At 39.3% G+C, this 17,681-nt stretch overlaps 2 protein-coding genes across 2 annotated transcripts; one reads left to right on the top strand and one right to left on the bottom strand.

Moving 5' to 3' along the window:
- Positions 1–2,252: 2,252 nt before the first annotated feature.
- LOC125226953 (thiol protease aleurain-like) lies at positions 2,253–6,871 on the top strand. The gene is made up of 5 exons (XM_048131136.1): positions 2,253–2,682; positions 3,080–3,212; positions 3,592–3,770; positions 4,519–4,623; positions 6,706–6,871. The coding sequence occupies exons 1-5, from the start codon at positions 2,253–2,255 to the stop codon at positions 6,837–6,839; spliced, it is 981 nt and encodes a 326-aa protein (XP_047987093.1). The 3' UTR covers positions 6,840–6,871.
- A 3,479-nt stretch (positions 6,872–10,350) lies between these two features.
- On the bottom strand, positions 10,351–16,761 carry LOC125226952 (cathepsin L-like proteinase). Its single transcript, XM_048131134.1, is given in 5 exon segments — positions 10,351–10,574; positions 10,577–10,594; positions 12,337–12,426; positions 14,922–15,047; positions 16,314–16,761. Coding segments are annotated over 5 exon segments (819 nt in total). The 3' UTR covers positions 10,351–10,437.
- Positions 16,762–17,681: the final 920 nt, after the last annotated feature.

Here is a 17,681-nt window from a genome sequence, read left to right as displayed (position 1 = left end):
GTACGACGTTTTTCAGTATAATGACAGATAGAGCGTAAAAAAATACCATCTGTACTGAAATAGTTTTCGACAAGTGCGAAAAAGAGGAAGTTCGGCATAAAACACGACCTGACATATAATGAACCACTTCTCGAACTAGTGCGTAAAAAAATACCATCTGTACTGAAAAATAAGTTCCTCCTTTCGGTCGTGTTTTAATCTATCACCACTCGTTTCGAAATTCCTTTTTACGCACTTGTATCGTAATGTTAGTACATTACGATACGCACATACGTTAGTACATTACACAAACAGTTGTATCGTACTTTTCAATCTTAGTACATTGCGATACAAGTGCGTAAAAATAGTTTTTTACTTTTCAATCTTAATAGTACATTACGATACAAGTGCGTAAAAAAAGAAGTTCGAAACGAGTGGCGATAAATTAAAACACGACCGAAGGGAGTGTTTTAAATCGACACGAGTTACGAATTTCCTTTTCGCACGTGTATCGTACTACGTTTTTCAGTACAGATGAGCCTCCGAAGTTTCGACCTGGCATATAATGAACCACTTCTCGCACTAATAGTGCCTAAAAAAACACCATCTGTACTGAAAATTATATTTCAGTACTAGATGATGGTGCCTTTTTTCCGCACTAGTTCACAAAGTGGTACCTACATTTCTTGTAATGTCACAATTTCGAATTTTGATGAAACCCAAAAATGTCGTACTATAAGCTTATTGTAGTTGATTTGACGAAAGCTGCTTTGAAAATGAAATAAATAAATAATAAATTATTTTTACCTATCTGATGGATGTACTATGTTTATTAGCGACATTCGCAGACTGACTTATATGGACCGGGATATAGACCGTGATTACCTTTTTGATTTTTGTCGAGCTCCCGATATTTCGACGCAGTTGCATGCATCATGATCAAGGCGGGTGGATGTTAAAGTTGCATAGACAGCGCGCGATCTACCCTCCTTCACGCGTGTCGGCTGCGTTAACTTTTATCCCGGTCAATATAAGTCTAATGAAAATAACCGTGAATCATTCAAAACTCTTATTCGTAGACTTGTACTCAAAATCAACTCTATACACGCAAGCTGCTGTCATTCGGGGGAGACTTGTTTGCTTACGTCATCCTCATCTGATACAAGTTAGGAAACTTTCAACTGCCCGGCAGACTAACTCCGGCTATTTTAGAGACTGGTATATTCTGAATCATCATTTCAGTATCAGTTTCTTTCGTCATAGTCACATGGCCAGAAGTGGCCGTTTTTTCGTGTAATAGCCTCTTTTTTTTCAATTTTTTCCAAAATCTGTGCAAATCCATACTTAATATTATAAATGGAGAGTGTGTGTGTCTGTTTGTTTGTCAGTCTTTCACGGCTAAACGGAGTGACGAATTGACGTGATTTTTTAAGTGGAAATAGTTGAAGAGATGGAGAGTTGACATAGGCTACTTTTTGTCTCTTTCTAACGCGTGCGAAGCCGCGGGCAAACGCTAGTTGTTGTCATTGACACGGATCTCATTCTTGTATCAGATGACGTAGGTAAAGATGTTATTCCCGCTTGAACTACTGCACTGCTGTCGATACCTTTTCTTTTTGTACCAGGACCACCAGATTTATATCTGGAATAAGTATGTTGGAAATTTCATGGACAGCACGTCGCACTAACGTATCTATTCTACAAGAGCTTAATGTCAAAACTCGCTTCTGCTATCTGCCGGGTCGGAGAAATGCCATTCGGCTACGGGGCCTGACGAGAAGATACATTTGGCCATACGAGATCCTGACAGCCTTTTTCTCGAGTCTTGTTTGGCGTTGATCGTCGGACCAGCGCGCTGGTTCAGAAGGTCACACGTGTTGGGCTCCAGGGATCCTTTAGGAAGGTAAAAGATCGGCCTTAGTGGAGAGTACTACAACGTACAGCGACTTATGGTGGTCACGATCCTCACAGTCATGAGGTTTCGACGAAGAAGAAGAAGAAGGTACGAGTAAGTACTTGTTCGTGTTGAACTTACTTTCTGATAGTAGCTGAGTAATTTAAAGGTAAATACCTAAATCATAAGCAACACGTGTAATATGTATATACGAAGGATTGCATTGTATCGATAAGTACCAAGAATTTCAATCATTGCACGTGGAACTGTGTAATGACGCAGATAAACTTTATTTAAATTAATAACGCAATAAATAACTTCATATTTTGTATAAAAAGAAAAAGTTTTATCATAACCTAGCTTGTGTTTGCACTGCATCATGTTTCCGATATTTGTCCTGCTAATACTTAGCACTGCAGCTGCTGAAGTATTCGAAAAACCTTATTACGACTTGAGCGATGCCCACAACCTTTTCAAAGAATTCGTCCAAAAATATGGCAAAGCATATAATTCCGAAGAGTACTCTCAAAGACTTGAGGTTTTTAAGGAATCTATAGTTGAGATTAATGAACGGAATGCAATGCATGCAGAAACTGTGTTTGATATAACACAATTTGCTGATTTGACCTTTGAAGAACGTCGATCTCTTTCTGGTAGTCTAGTTGAGGATCTTGAAATGGTGACTGAGCTGGAACTTGGTCTTGAAGAGATCACAGCTCCTGAAGAGTGGGACTGGAGGGATCAGGGAATCGTCACGCCGGTAAAAAGTCAAATGGGCTGTGGTTCTTGCTGGATTTTTGCTTCTATTGGTGAGTAGTGTTTTACTTCTAGCCATGTCTAACTTCTCACGTCATTTGTTCTGACATCTTATATGTCTGTTGAAAGGGAAACTAAGCTATACATATAAAGATTGGTTTGGCCTGTGTATCTAAGTTGTATTAGTATTAGTACTTTGACTTAATTGATATTGTTTATTATTACTTACAAATACAATGTTGTCTAATAATGTAATAGAGCCATTTTTATACCATCCTTGCTATTTTTTCCTTGCTCCGTGTAAACCATAGTCTAATTATTTTTCTTCCTTTTCTCTTTTGTAATATACTTATACATACATAATACCTGCTGCGTATTACGTAAATACAAATATCAGTCTCCTTTTCAGTACCGACACTTATCTTTTTTGGATATTTCTTATATTTGCAGGAGTTATAGAATCCCAGTATGCCATGAAACATAAGAAACTCCTGTCATTTTCTGAACAACAGGGCGTGGACTGTATAGTGCAGGAACATGTCCCGTACAATTGCGCAGGAGGACTACCTTATCTTGTCATGGAGTAAGCTAACACTTACGTATTATGAATTTTTACTTATTTAAGCTACTTATGAAGTTTTTCTAATGGTCAATGTTGAAAGGGTTTGGGCTCTTGTATTTGATGTTGTAAAGCTATTAAATTTTGGGCATAGACTTTCTTAGTTATTGGTAAAGAGCAGAGCTTTACATTGGGTCGACGACATCCGGAAAATTGCGTATCACAACTAGATGAGACTAGCCCAGGGCCGGAAAAGTGGCGTACTAGAAGAGAGGCCTATTATGTAATGCTCAGCAGTGGGCGATAAAGGGCTGATAATGACGATGATGATGTATGATGAACTAAGTATTCTTTTTCATTTTACCCTGTACCTTACAATAAATTCACTTTTGCATTTTTGCAGTTACCACAAGAAAGTTGGTGTAGTACTTGAGAAAGACTACCCGTATAGAGGAAAGCAATCAGCATGCCAAGTAGACCCGACAAAGGTCGTTACCAAGGTCATGGATTACACGGTCTACCAAACTGTAGACGAGGAAACATTGAAACAGCTGGTGTATCAAATGGGACCTTTAGCAGTAGGTACGTAAGATGTAGGTTTTAAAAGGTTTATAGCGGTTCTTACAAAAGCGCTGGTGGCCTAGCGGTAAGAGCGTACGACTTTTGATCCGGATTCCGGAGGTCACGGGCTCGAACCCCAGCTCGTACCAATGAGTTTTTCGGAACTTATGTGTGAAATCTCATCTGATATTTGCCAGTCGCCCTTCACGTTGGAAGATCAGATGGCAGTCGATTTAGTAAAACTAGTGCCAACGCCAAATCTTAGGATTAGTTGTCAAAGCGGACCCCAGGCTCCCAAGAGCCGTGGAAAATGCCAGGATAACGCAAGGAAGATGATGATACCGGTTCTTATAATAAACTAAATCATTTATTCACATGAACACAAATAGAAACTAAGATTAAGCATAAAACTTAGTAGCTAGCTTATATGTGACATTATTTGGATAAAAGGACCTTATTGTCGCTTACGACGTTATGAGCGATGTTCGTGTACAAATATGACGCCCCGGGACGTAAGCGCCATCGGCAATAAAGTCCCTTTACCCAGACAATGTCACGTATCTAAAATATGCCCTTGAGGCATTTTATCAAGGATGCTGGCGACAATTCCATGTACCTATCGCAATGCTGATTGTGCGAGGAAGTTGCCAGTTTATCGATCACCAAATCGGGATTTGGATTTTACTTATTCATAGGGTTTTGATAACCTATTTTCTAGGTAGAAATCCAATTTACCATAGATAATTATGTTTTCTTCATTCTGTTTCAGCCATTGATGATGCTGACATACTTTTCCATAAGAAGGGCATAGTGTACCCCCATGATTGCAAGAGCAAACCAACACATGCTATTTTACTCGTTGGATATGGTGTAGGTGTGTATGGACTATGGACATAAGTATTACTATTTTTTGACTAGCGAACATGTTTAGGAAACGCAAAAGTAAAACACCTTAGTTTATTCAAAACATTATCAGCATCAAGTCGCATTTGAGCAATTCCCGTTAAGTTTGTACATTTGGATCACGTCTACGATTTTGATAAAGTCCAATGATGCTGAGCAAGATCCAATAGGTTTCCCAAAATGTCCTATGTAGTTTGTATGAAACCTTCCTTTTTTGTAACCAGATCAACCTAGGACATTTCGAGAAACCTAGTGGATCTTGCTCAGCATCATGGACTGTATCAGCCTACCAATTTTAATCAAAACCGGCCAAGAGCGTGTCGGGCCACGCTCAGTGTAGGGTTCCGTAGTTTTCCGTTTTTTTCTCAAAAACTACTGAACCTATCAAGTTCAAAACAATTTTCCTAGAAAGTCTTTAGAAAGTTCTACTTTTGTGATTTTTTTCATATTTTTTAAACATATGGTTCAAAAGTTAGAGGGGGGGGGACGCACTTTTTTTTCCTTTAGGAGCGATTATTTCCGAAAATAAAAATATTATCAAAAAACGATCTTAGCAAACCCTTATTCATTTTTAAATACCTATCCAACAATATATCACACGTTAGGGTTGGAATGAAAAAAAAATTCAGCCCCCACTTTACATGTAGGGGGGGTACCCTAATAAAACATTTTTTTCCATTTTTTATTTTTGCACTTTGTCGGCGTGATTCATATACATATTGGTACCAAATTTCAGCTTTCTAGTGCTAACGGTTACTGAGATTACCGCGGACGGACGGACGGACGGACGGACGGACGGACGGACGGACGGACGGATGGACGGACGGACGGACGGACGGACGGACAGACAGACATGGCGAAACTATAAGGGTTCCTAGTTGACTACGGAACCCTAAAAACTGAACGGGAATTGCTCAAATGCGACTGCTTGTGTTTGTGATGTTCGAAACGTAGTGCCAAATATAAATGTAAGCGATTAAGTCCCATTTAGTTCTAAAATTATATCTAAATACCCGAATCGGGGCAACGCAGAAAACACGTAAATAGTAGAAGAACACACAATAAAATAATTAGCACAGTAGGCACTTTAATGTCAATACAAGTAGGAATATGTTAAAAATATTAGCGATTTGAGAAATATTCTTACTTATCTTCAACACATTTTTCACACTGAGAGTTATCCGAACCATTTTTTTTAATGTTTCAAAGTTTGACAAGCAGCTAGCACAAAGCTCTTAACACCGAAGAGGTTTTATAGCAAACCGTTACATTAAACTTCCACAAAAAAATTATATAAATGTAAAAGATAAAGATAAAAGACATTTTGTTCATGACGCTCACAAACACGTAGGTACATGTACACACAAGAATAGAACAAAAATGAAACAGTTAACAGAACATTAAGTGCGCATCACGAAATGGAGCTCAGCATAATGCTAGCTAGAAGCCAGCGCTGTACTCCTATAAATGTTTAATTTTCCATACTAAGAGCATGTGACATGTGACAATCTGAACAGCACGGGAAGCATGGTCGCGCGATAGACGATAAAATATCAGGCCGTCCCTATCACACTTACAAATAGTGCGATAGGGACGGCCTGCTATTTTATCGTCTATCGCGCGACTATGCTTCCCGTGCAAGTGTGTGATTGTATTTGGCTTTCTACGAGTAGGTACAAGGCTTGGCTTAAACATTTGGTCAAATGTCTAAACATGACATATGTGTGCCTTACGGCCCAGCCACGACATTGCTCTAAGCGCGACAGCGGTGAGCGGCAGCCATATGTGTGAATGAAAAGTCCCATCGCTGTGTCTCGCTCGCCGCTGTCACACTTAATAGACCAAAGTCGTGGCTGAGTCGTTAGGACTTTGGTCTTCTATTTTATGGTATATGGTACTGCAAGCATGTCCGATGTCCTTCCTTCCTTCCTATATCTATACTAGGTAATATGGTAAATATGATTATATATATTTACGGCTTGCTACTCTCAGCAGCGCACAGTTTGGGAAATCCTGCCTGTTTGGAACCTATAAATAAATCTATTTCTTCCAGAGAACGGCACCAAGTATTGGATCCTCAAGAATTCCTTTGGCACTGACTCTGGAGAACAGGGCTACGTGAGACTGGTGCGTGGGATCAACGCTTGCGCTATTAGGACACAAGCTACAACATGTACTGTTGCTTAAACAATTAAGTAAACATATAAAGAACATATAGAAATAAAGATGGAATGGCATTTTACTCTATCAGCTCCCTGACACATTCGTGTGCTAATCCACCCACTGCTGCTTGAAACCTGGTTCTCTCTCTCCTGGCACTCGATGTTAGTCTAAAGGCCTGAGTGGACGCTCGAAGCGGAGCGTTCAACGGGGCGTGCAACGGGGCAGGCGATTGCGTCCACCCTATGCAGCGTCGACCCAGGAAGGTGCGTCTACGCTAGGCGAGCCGAGCACGAGCAGAGCACGAGCTGAACACGATTCGTCTAGTGTGGACCGACTTACAAGCCTCGAATGAGCGCGTTCCGATCGCTCGCCCAGCATTATGGAAAAGTGGACCAAAGCTTCCTTGCAATTAGACCAATGTCGTGGCTGGACTACTGCCGTTAGTCCATATTCGCCAGGCTCGTATGGGGCGGGCCGTTAGAAGGGGCGAACGAACGGGGAGTGCATGTCAAACAAGTGAAGCTCAATACAAGTGTTCTGAGTGGAGGGTGAGCCATTTTGTTCAAAGTTGTCCACCCCACTTTTTTTTTTTTGGATTTGGAATTTTCCACCCCACTTTTTTTTTGGATTTGGAATTTTTTATGTGGTTTCCACTCAGATTGCGAGCTTTCTCAATCCTAATAGGAAAAAAAAAGTATCCCAAGGTTTTTTCCCATTCCGTTACCATTTTTTCACACACTTTATATGGCGGTAACGGAATGGAAGGTCTGAAAAATGTATGGAAATCTTGGGACATTTTTTTCTCCTAACAGGATCGAAAGACCTCGCGATTCTGAGTATGAATCGCGTAAAAAATACCCATTTTACAAAAAAGTGGGGTGGACAACTTTGAAAAAAAAATATAGTCCAGGGTACACGCGCGCTCGCCCAACCTCTGCTAACCCAGTTGAACGCTCCGCTCCGACAGGAGCAATCGAGTATCAGGTCAACGTAAAGGAATGAACAAAGTGAACAAGATGTTCTCTCAAATCCTGCATCGGCATAGTATAATTTCTTCTTAAGCTGAATTTGTGACGACAAATAAAAATGTATTAGATGTTTTTAAATTTTTTACTTCCACGAATCTTTTATCGACTTAAGCCAGGGGCGGCTCACTCCGCAATCCTATCGCCGGGTTGTCTATTGTTTGCCCGACAGTCATTTAACATAATATTCATATGCCCGAATCTAACTTGCCTGAATTTCATTTGCCCGAATGATTTTTAATAAGACAAAAATCGCTGTCTCGTAGAATGACCCGTATAATTAACTAAAATGTTACTGTCACTGTTAATAATACACTGAATAACCTGACCACAAAATTAACATTTTGCAAAAACCCCCGACCGCGACATAGTGGACCGATTTTCATGAAACATGGCTAAGAATACTCCCGAATAACTCAGCTTTCAAACAAAAAAACTAAATCGAAATCAGTTCATATGTTGGGGTGCTACGATGCCACAGAAATACACGCACAAACAGACATACAAACAGACAGACAGACAGACAGACAGACACGTCAAACTTATAACACCCCGTCGTTTTTACGCCGGGGCCTTAAAATTATAAAACTATACAATTCGAGATAAGAGGAGTTTGGTGTAACGTAATAAGATGGTAGTAAAAGATAAGAAATGGTGGGATGGTGTAAAAAGAAAACGCTATTATAAGGATACAATACATTTATATAAATACATCATGTAATTCAATATAACATAATTATAATATGCAAAAGAGTTTGTGCGCGACATAGGCCGTAGATTACGGCAAAAAGGAGAGGGCCTCCGCGCTGAATCGTTTTTGATACAAAAGTTATCCATTTAAACTATTTTGTATTTGTCTATATGTCGCAGGGAAATGGCGAAAACAGAGATTTGATCAAATCTCTAAGGGATATGATCAAATCACGCAAGATGTCAAAATGGCGAATCCATTTCATCATTTCTCTAGAAAATTTCAGTCATTTGACTAAATTCCTGACTCTGTTTAGTGAAATCACAAAATCGGCCAATAGACACGCCACGTTTCGTCATTTCACTAGATTTGTTTAGGGATTTGATAAAATCCCTGAACCACGACAGTAAGTTGACGAAACGAACTCAAAAAGTAAATTTCTTTTAACATTTTGCTAAACAAATTTAAGGCAATGATAAAGTCTCAACTGAAATATGGTATACATAATAATAAATATGGTGATTTGATCAAACCTCTGAACAGGTTTTGTCGCGAAATGATAAAACAAGTTGACGTTATAAACTCGTTTCGTCAACTTACTGTTATGTGGTTCAGGATTGTATCAAATCGCTAAACAAATCTAGTGAAATGACTAAACGTGGCATGTCTATTGGCCGATTTTGTGATTTCACTAAACATAGTCAGGGATTTAGTCAAATGACTGAAATTTTCCAGAGAAATGATGAAATGGATTCGCCATTTTGACATCCTGCGTGATTTGATCATATGCCTTAGAGATTTGATCAAATCTCTGTTCTGGCCATTTCACTGCGACATATATAACATATTACTTAAATCTAAAAAACAGACCACGTATACATTACAAGATTCGAATATAGTAATTTTCTATTAGCATTTCTGAAACCCTAGTAGTGTTTTGTAATAAGCACTAGTTCACTATAATTCGGGATATTTCGTTATCATTCACTTGATATGTGAAGTTATTCGATCCCCTCCTCTTAATTAGTTCAAAATAATAATTCTGTATGAATACCAAATTTCGCTAGAGTACACGGATGGTAAGCATAATAGTTTAATGGATGGATCCCACCATACAGTGTGTTACCACTATGCGGGCATTTATTAAAACCGATAATAAGATGATATATTAGCAAGCGTATGCGCATACAATGTGATGTGTCCATTTCGTAAATTGTCATTACTCACATCGTTCATACTTATGAGCTGTCAATGCCCTTAATTGACAAGTGTCTGTGCTGTACATTGCTGGCAATAAAAATATTGTTAGAAAGTTTATATAGTCAAAATTTTTGGTTATTAATTAAATTAAGGGCATGGTTAACTTAAATAACTACGTCAGCCTACGCTTTTTTTAAAAACTCCATTTATGGTAATACACCGTACACATACAGCGTGTGTATTCCATACGGGCGCATATCTTATAACGATTAGTATCGGACCTAAGAAACCTAACTACATGTTTTTTTGAATAGATGAGATTTTTTCATACATTACAATTCAGCACGCAACGTATTACGTCCATATCAATTAGCTTACCTATATAATCGTTATAATGACATGACGCTTATGTCATGTCAAATTAAGTTGGACAGCGTACTATCAGCTGCAAAAGTGCATGGCAAATTTATCAATGAATTCATTCATAATATCTCCATGCACTTTTGCAGCTGATAGTACATTGCTTCTTGGTAAGATAAGTCGGATTTAAAAAAAATATTTATATTAAATAACACTTTTTAACAAAATGATTATCTTTTGCGATTTGTATGATCAGATACTATAACCGGATACATTATACGCCCGTATAGAATCCACACGCTGTATGAACGGGTCCATCTCTAGTTTGAAATGAACGATTAGTTAGTTATGCGAGATGGCTCTGCAGTTCTCTGACGGTCGCAGTGGCAGTGTACCGTATACCTATGTCACACGCCCCCACCCCTCGTAGAATGCGGAAGTAGCCATTTTCTCCCCATTTCTCCCCATAGGAGTTCTTGACGTCCAATACTTGGTACCGTTTTCTGTAAAACAATATTAAAGCTATTTTTAACAAGCAGAAACGTCTGCTAACGATTCTAAACATTTTTATATTAAAGGAAAAAATGGAAAAATTTACGCGTAATTTATTTACGCTTTAGACGTGTGTACATAAGGAAAGGCATGGAAAGATTTGCGATGTCCGGCGCGGCTTCCGTAGCTCAATTGGTTAAGAGCCTTGGACGGATTGCAAATGATGGGGGTTCAAGTCCCGCCGGAAGCGTAAATTTTTCCATTTTTTCCTTTAATATAAAAATATTAAAGCTTTCAATCATTTTAAATTATTTTAGTACAGTTTTTAAATTAGTATATTTTATATGCCCGTGTGGTGACGGGTTAAGAATTTCACCACTCTTTTTCTTCCCGTGGGTGTCGTAGAAGGCGACTGTGTGATATGGGATAAATAGTGGCGTATAAGCAGGAAGCTGGGAACCTGTCACTGCACACACACACTGCAATATCACAATTTCCCCTCACTAGCTCGGAAACACGTGTTTTCTGTTTTACTACCTGTGGAACCACTGAAAGCAGTGATAAACGCGTTTTTTGCGTTGTACTTTCCTCGCTATAGTGAGGGGAAAAGTTTTGTGTTACACTCGAGTGCAAATGTATTTTACTTCTCGTGTGTTGAAAAACTCGCAAGCTCAGGATTCTATTGTCGAACCACTCGCTTCGCTCGTGGTTCAACTATAGAGTCCTTTCGCTTGCTCGTTTTTCAATTCCACACTCGGCGTTAAAATACAACTTTGCACTCTTGTATAACAAATAACTATTTCTTTCAACCCCTTATTTGCCAAGAGGCACTGTAACTTTAGCAGTTTCATGTGCTCTGCCTACGCCTTTATGGGATACGTAATTGTATGTATGTATGTTTATATTTTATAGTATGGGCCCTAATAGGTCAAGCGGCCGCGGTAGGCCTAAGACCGTTTTCACATTATCTGATCCGATATCGGATGTCGGAAGGATTTCAATAGAAAAAATCCAAGATGGCGCCTGTAATGTATGGGATATCGGTCCGACATCCGATATCGGATCGGATAATGTGAAAACGCACTAAGAAGCGCTGGCTGGACGTCATGACAGCGGACATGAAAGAGAACAATCTCACGCCTCTGGATGCCGAAGACCGGGAGAAGTGGAGTAGATTGAGCAGGAAAGCGGACCCTGGCGCTAGGCTGGGAAAACGCTAGGTTAAAGAAGAAGAAGTTTCATCATCAGTATGTAAAGTCAACCAATTGGAACCCTAGGCCACTGTAGAAGTATGTTATAGTGAAGTTATTAATCAGATTATAAGAAACCTCTTACTGATTGTCATTTTGGCATGGTTGTAGGGTTCCAATTGGTTGACTGTACCTAAATTTGTTTTTTATCATGCAGAAACATCTGCGAGCGACGTTACATATTTTTAAATTAAAGGAAAAATGGAAAAAAATCACACCTCCGGCAGGACTCGAACCTGCGACCTTTGGCCTTGCCGGGGCCATCCCGCTTCCAACTGCGCCACGGAGGCCTGCTGGATGTGTGCGAATCTATCCACGCCTTCCCTCAATTGGAAGCGAGATGGCCCCGGCAAGGCCAAAGGTCGCAGGTTCGAGTGACTGTACCTACATCCTAATCTTAAAGATAACGTTCTCAATCGCTTTCATGAGAGTTTTCGCATGAAAATTTCTAGTAATACGTAAATTTGGAGAATATTCTGCAAAGTAAATTGTATGATAATTACCTATACCGTACCCGACTATTAGTACGGCGTGATTCAAGAAATGTTTGCAAGCATGGGGGAACATAATGCCGCTCTTGTAGCCGTCCAAGTCTTGCGGCATCAAACACTAGGAAAGAAAAACATTACATATTTATTAGTAATTAAATTTGTTGGTTGAAGAATTTTATGGTAGGTAATTTTATAGCGGAGACGATGTGCCTTCTCCGCTGGCTTGGCCATCTTATAAGGATGGGTGAGGATCGGGCAGTCATGATATCCTATCTGGGTTGTCCAACTGGACGCCGTCCCGCTGGCCATCCTAAATATCGTTGGGCAGATAGAGTGGAAGCAGATCTCCGTGAACTCGGCGTTAACGAGGGCTGGCGAGAGGTCGCTCTGGACCGCGTAAAGTGGCGTGCTCTTGTGTTGGAGGCCAAGACTCACTTTGGGTCGTCGCGCCAACAAAGTAAGTAAGTAAGTAATTTTATAGCAACTATAATTTTCAGACAAAATAAACTAAATCGAAATCGGTTCATCCATTCGGGAGCTACGATGCCACAGACAGACACACACACAGACAGACAAACAGACAGACAAACACACAGACAGATACGTCAGACTTATAACACCTTTGCTACTATTTGCTACCTTGCTATTACTACTACTACTTGTTCCTGAGTCATGGATGTTTTTTTTTATGTATTTGTATCTTTTCGTCTAAATACATATCGTCGCCTAGCACCAGTCGAAAGTTTTATTTGCGTTAAGTCACAGATCAATACAACAAGATGGCCCTTACAGGGCGACTCACGGTCACCAAGCATACGACAAATCAGGTTTATAAAAGTTTGAACGCGTGCGACACCGATCAGTAGCGCCCAAGTATACGACCCGCTAACAGTGTCCGTGTCCGCTCGGGAAAAAATCTTAAATAATCAATTTTGGTTGCAAACAATGTCTCTTACAGCATAAAGTGGTGTGGCAAGTCTTCTAACCCTTCTACATGTAAAAAAGATGGAACAACATTCCACAGTTAAGTCAAATTAATTATTTTGTTGAATATTGTTTATTGTCCGCGGAGTTCATTTATACTGGTCAATATGGTTGTGCTGAGCGGCGCCGAGGCGCGTCCATCCCTCTTTACCGAGTTAAAAATGTGATATGCTATCCCTTTCACGTAAACGACTAGGCATGGGGCCATGTTAGTTTATGTCTGTTGCGGGAACTTCGTACTGCCGTTCGTACCATGTGCTACCATTTTATGAAATATAAAAGAAAGCTGATTTGTAATAGTGAATAATTATCTAGAATCTGTAGAGTCTGTAGTGGTATTTAGTTCATTGATTAGTTTAGAATATTTAGTTGGTTATTTAACTTAGTATACGTAAGTAAAAATGCACAGTTTAGTTATTAGTTACTAGAATGATTTTTATTGAGATGCTATCACAATTATCATCCTCCTTGCGTTATCCCGGCATCGGCATTCGCCACGGCTCATGGGAGCCTGGGGTCCGCTTTGGAAACTACTACCAAGATTTGGCGTAGGCACTAGTTTTATGAAAGCGACTGCCATCTGACCTTCCAACCCGAAGGGTAACTAGGCCTTATTATAATTTAATTATAATATTATAATTTGTTGCAAAACAAATTCACCACAGTACTGGTACCGGTACCATTGTCTATAATAGACATGTCCCATTCCCATCCCTACTGCTAATCATAAAGTCGCGCCATTATTTGAAACGACCAATGGCAGCACCGTGCGCGCCCGCCTCACCCCGCAAGGATTGGTGATTTGCGTCTCGAACAATATCGCTTGCATTTGGCTTCTAGTGGGGTGTTCTGTGCGTTAAGTGAATGTGCTCTTCTTCGTTTTCTTGTTATTAAGTGTTTAATTCGTTTAAAAATCCAATTGACAATGGATGAATTTGTTCCTTGTGACGGTGACAAATGCGTGGTACACATATTACTCGACGAAGGCAAGGTAAAGTAGTTAAATTTTGCCCAAAAACGAGACATTATTTCCGCGCGAAAACCAACGCCCGGCTTGTGTATTTATCAGAAAAGTGCGGCGCGTAATAGAACATTTTGTAGGGCTGTGAGTTCGAAAATTGAAGATTAAGTAGTTAGATATTGCCAAAACGTACCTTTCGGCTTGCCTCACTTTGAAACCCTAGGCACGCCACTGCCTAGCACCCATAGTACAAGCTTAGTTTGGGGCTAAGTTGATCTGTGTAAGGTGTCCCCCAATATTATTTTATTTTTTTCTTTATTTTAATTGTGACGTAGGCGAGAAACTGGTAACCTGTCACTGCAATGTCATTATTATAGTGGGAACCTTTTCAGTGACGTTTTATTTCAATTTTTGTAACATCCTTTTGTAATTTATATTGTTTTAAGCGTCCTGAATAAAGTTTTTTCTATTCTATTCTACTCTATTTCGTTTTCATTCAACCCCTTAATTACCAGAATAAAAAAACATGGAAAAAATTCGATTAGTTGAAAATTGTCTCCCAGTCGTAATTGCCTTAGTGTGAATATATTAATAATATTTATAATACAATTATGATAAAGTTAATACTTAATTATAATTTCTTACAACATGCTGTGATGTGGCCACCCCCCGTCACAGTTGTTATTCCAAATGACAGGTTTGACGCAATCCAGGCTCTGTTGTTCCGAAAAAGGAATCAATTTCTTATATTTTATTGCGTACTGCCCTTCCATGTTCCCTGTAAAAAGCATTTTTATAGATAGTAATTTGGGGTGAGTTGGGTCAGAACTGACTTTCAAACCTCGAATTTATTTTTACACATGCAAACTAATTGGTGTTTATATAATAAGTGTTCTTGACGTTTGTATTTTAGTTTTATTTTTATATTGGGTAGATTCATAATTATTTTTAAAATCGGGACTTAATCGCAAAGTCCCGATTTTAAAAATAATTATGTACCTATAATAATCGTGAAAGTTTAAATCAGTGTTTTGTTGGGTAGATTCATTTCATAACTCACCCCGTAGTCCCTCGTAATTAAGGTCAGACAGATGGGATTTCATACAAAGGTGATTTTGGAACATTATTTGATCGATTTTTTTTATTATGAATATTACTCTAGCTCCATTTTCAATTGGAATACATTATTTTTGCAACAGTATCCTTAAAATCACATCTCACCATTGAATCTACAGGTCGAAGGTCTACAAATCGTGACAGGGTCTTCAGAATTCAAAAGCGAGCGTTGCGCATCATAGACCGAAAACCTGTAGACCACCCCGCTAAAGACATATTCAGAATCCATCAAATCCTTACCTTACCTAGTGTTTACATACTACATGCGTGTACATACATTCGTAGCAACCTACATAACTATAAAACATACGGAGAACCTAGCCAAAGGCCCACACGAAGCCTGCACTTGTTGATGCCCCCGCGCAGGCGTCTAGCAAAGGCGCGCGCGGCTCTCGGCGTCGCGGGGATCCACTTATATAACCGTGTTCCTCAACACATTAAAGACCAAGCCTCTAACGCCTCATTTACAAATAAGCTAAAAGCCCATCTTATTGACCTTGCGTGCTACAGTGTAAGTGAGTTTCTGCAAAAATATCACTGACCCTAACACTCTAGACCTATGTAAATAAAAATAATTATAATAACCATATGTATAAAAATCTATGATGTAATAATTATATAAATTTATATTTGTTATGTTTACTAATTAATTTTAAATTTAAAATTTAATTTATTATAGTTTATAGTTGACGACATGTAAATGAGATGTACATTTATTAATAAATCATCTGAATCTGAATCTGAATCTGAATGGGGATTTAACCCTTTTCTCCCCATTCATAACCCAAGTCACCCCAAATTACGGTAAAGCTCATAATTAAAAGGCATAAAAATTAATATAAAAAATACTTTAATATCTGGGGTGTAAAATAAAGGCTACGATTATGTAAAGAATCGATGGTAGCCCGTAACAAACTTAGTGACTCACCAATTGCGCTAAAAATCCAGCAACTACCACAATCTCCTTGGTCCTTCACGTGAGTGACAGCATTGTGTTCCCGCCAGTCCCACTCCTCAGGAGCCGTGATCGCTTCAGGAGCGTACTCCAGCGTCGTCATCAGACCTTCCAGGGTCTCATCATGAGGCAGCTCCATGAAGTACCGCTGCTTCTCCTCGGCCGTCAGATGAGAGAACCGGTCGAGCCCGTACTCCACTTGCGGATACTTCGCGTTGCGTTCTCTGATGTCTTGTAAGCTTTTCTTGAAAGCCTCGAGTCTCTTCGGGTACTCTTCGGGTTTTATTACTTTCCCATGTTCTTGGACGTACTGGTTGTATAGTTTATGTACGTCTATGTCTTCTAAGTCAAATTGCCCTCTGTTTGGAAGGTCCAAAGCAGTGGCTGTGCTAACAAAAATCAGGAAAGTTAAACAAAACATGTTACCTGATGATGCGATGCGATGTGGCCGGTTTCTTTCTTATACAGCTAAAGTAGTAAATATTATATTACTTTGTTCATATTAATAGCTTCATGTTTTTATGACATTATTGTGGTAAAAATCCGACGAATTTATTTTGTTATCTTGGTAGGTACTTTGGTGTTTAGACATTGCAGCATTTAAAAAGGAAAATGTATTATTTTGATAATTTATGGAGGCCTGTCTTCCTATAGTCATATGTAACACTAGTTACAGGCGTCCATAGGCAGCAAACACCCATTGACGAGGAAATCGCGACACGAAAATGGAGATGGATTGGACACACTCTTCGGAGAGGGGGAAGAAATAATGCGAGCATTGCTTTCGACTGGAAACCGCAGAATGCAAGCCGTGGCCCCGGGCGCCCTGTTCACTCATGGAAGCGGTCCGTCGAAAATGAGCTACGAGCGGCTGGTCTGAGCTGGAGCGAGGCCACGAGGGTCGCTGAAGATAGAAAGGCGTGGCGCGAGCTTGTGAAGGCCCTTTGCACCTCTGGGGTGCCTTAGGACTACAACATAGGCTACGTAAATATTATATTATTTTTATTTTATCCGCTATCACCGCAGCTGTTTCATTTTTCGTTTTCTCAAAACTGTTTTTAAAAGTTGTAGGATGCAATCTTTGTGCACTTTAATCTGATTTTTAATCAATCAATCGAATAAGTTATACTGACTGATATGGGCATTTTGGAACAGATAAAGTTAGTATACACAAATTTTAGCTTTGAAATAATTTTTCTTAAATGAAGATAAGATACCCAAAGGAAAATTTAACATCTCGTTTTCGCTTAAATTTTAATTTCTCGTATACATGTCATTTTAAACCCATGATAAAAAGCCAAAATTAACTCTCCATATAAATTGTAACGCAACTTTTTCACT

Source organism: Leguminivora glycinivorella, chromosome 6 (genome assembly GCF_023078275.1).
Source record: "Leguminivora glycinivorella isolate SPB_JAAS2020 chromosome 6, LegGlyc_1.1, whole genome shotgun sequence".
Classification (NCBI taxonomy): domain Eukaryota; kingdom Metazoa; phylum Arthropoda; class Insecta; order Lepidoptera; family Tortricidae; genus Leguminivora; species Leguminivora glycinivorella.
This window is presented reverse-complemented; position numbering and strand designations above follow the sequence as displayed.

Coding starts and splice junctions, on each gene's coding strand:
- LOC125226953 (XM_048131136.1), top strand. CDS start 2,253: ATGTTTCCGATATTTGTCCTGCTAATACTTAGCACTGCAGCTGCTGAA. Junction 3,213..3,591: donor CTACCTTATCTTGTCATGGA/GTAAGCTAACAC, acceptor GCATTTTTGCAG/TTACCACAAGAAAGTTGGTG. Junction 3,771..4,518: donor AATGGGACCTTTAGCAGTAG/GTACGTAAGATG, acceptor ATTCTGTTTCAG/CCATTGATGATGCTGACATA.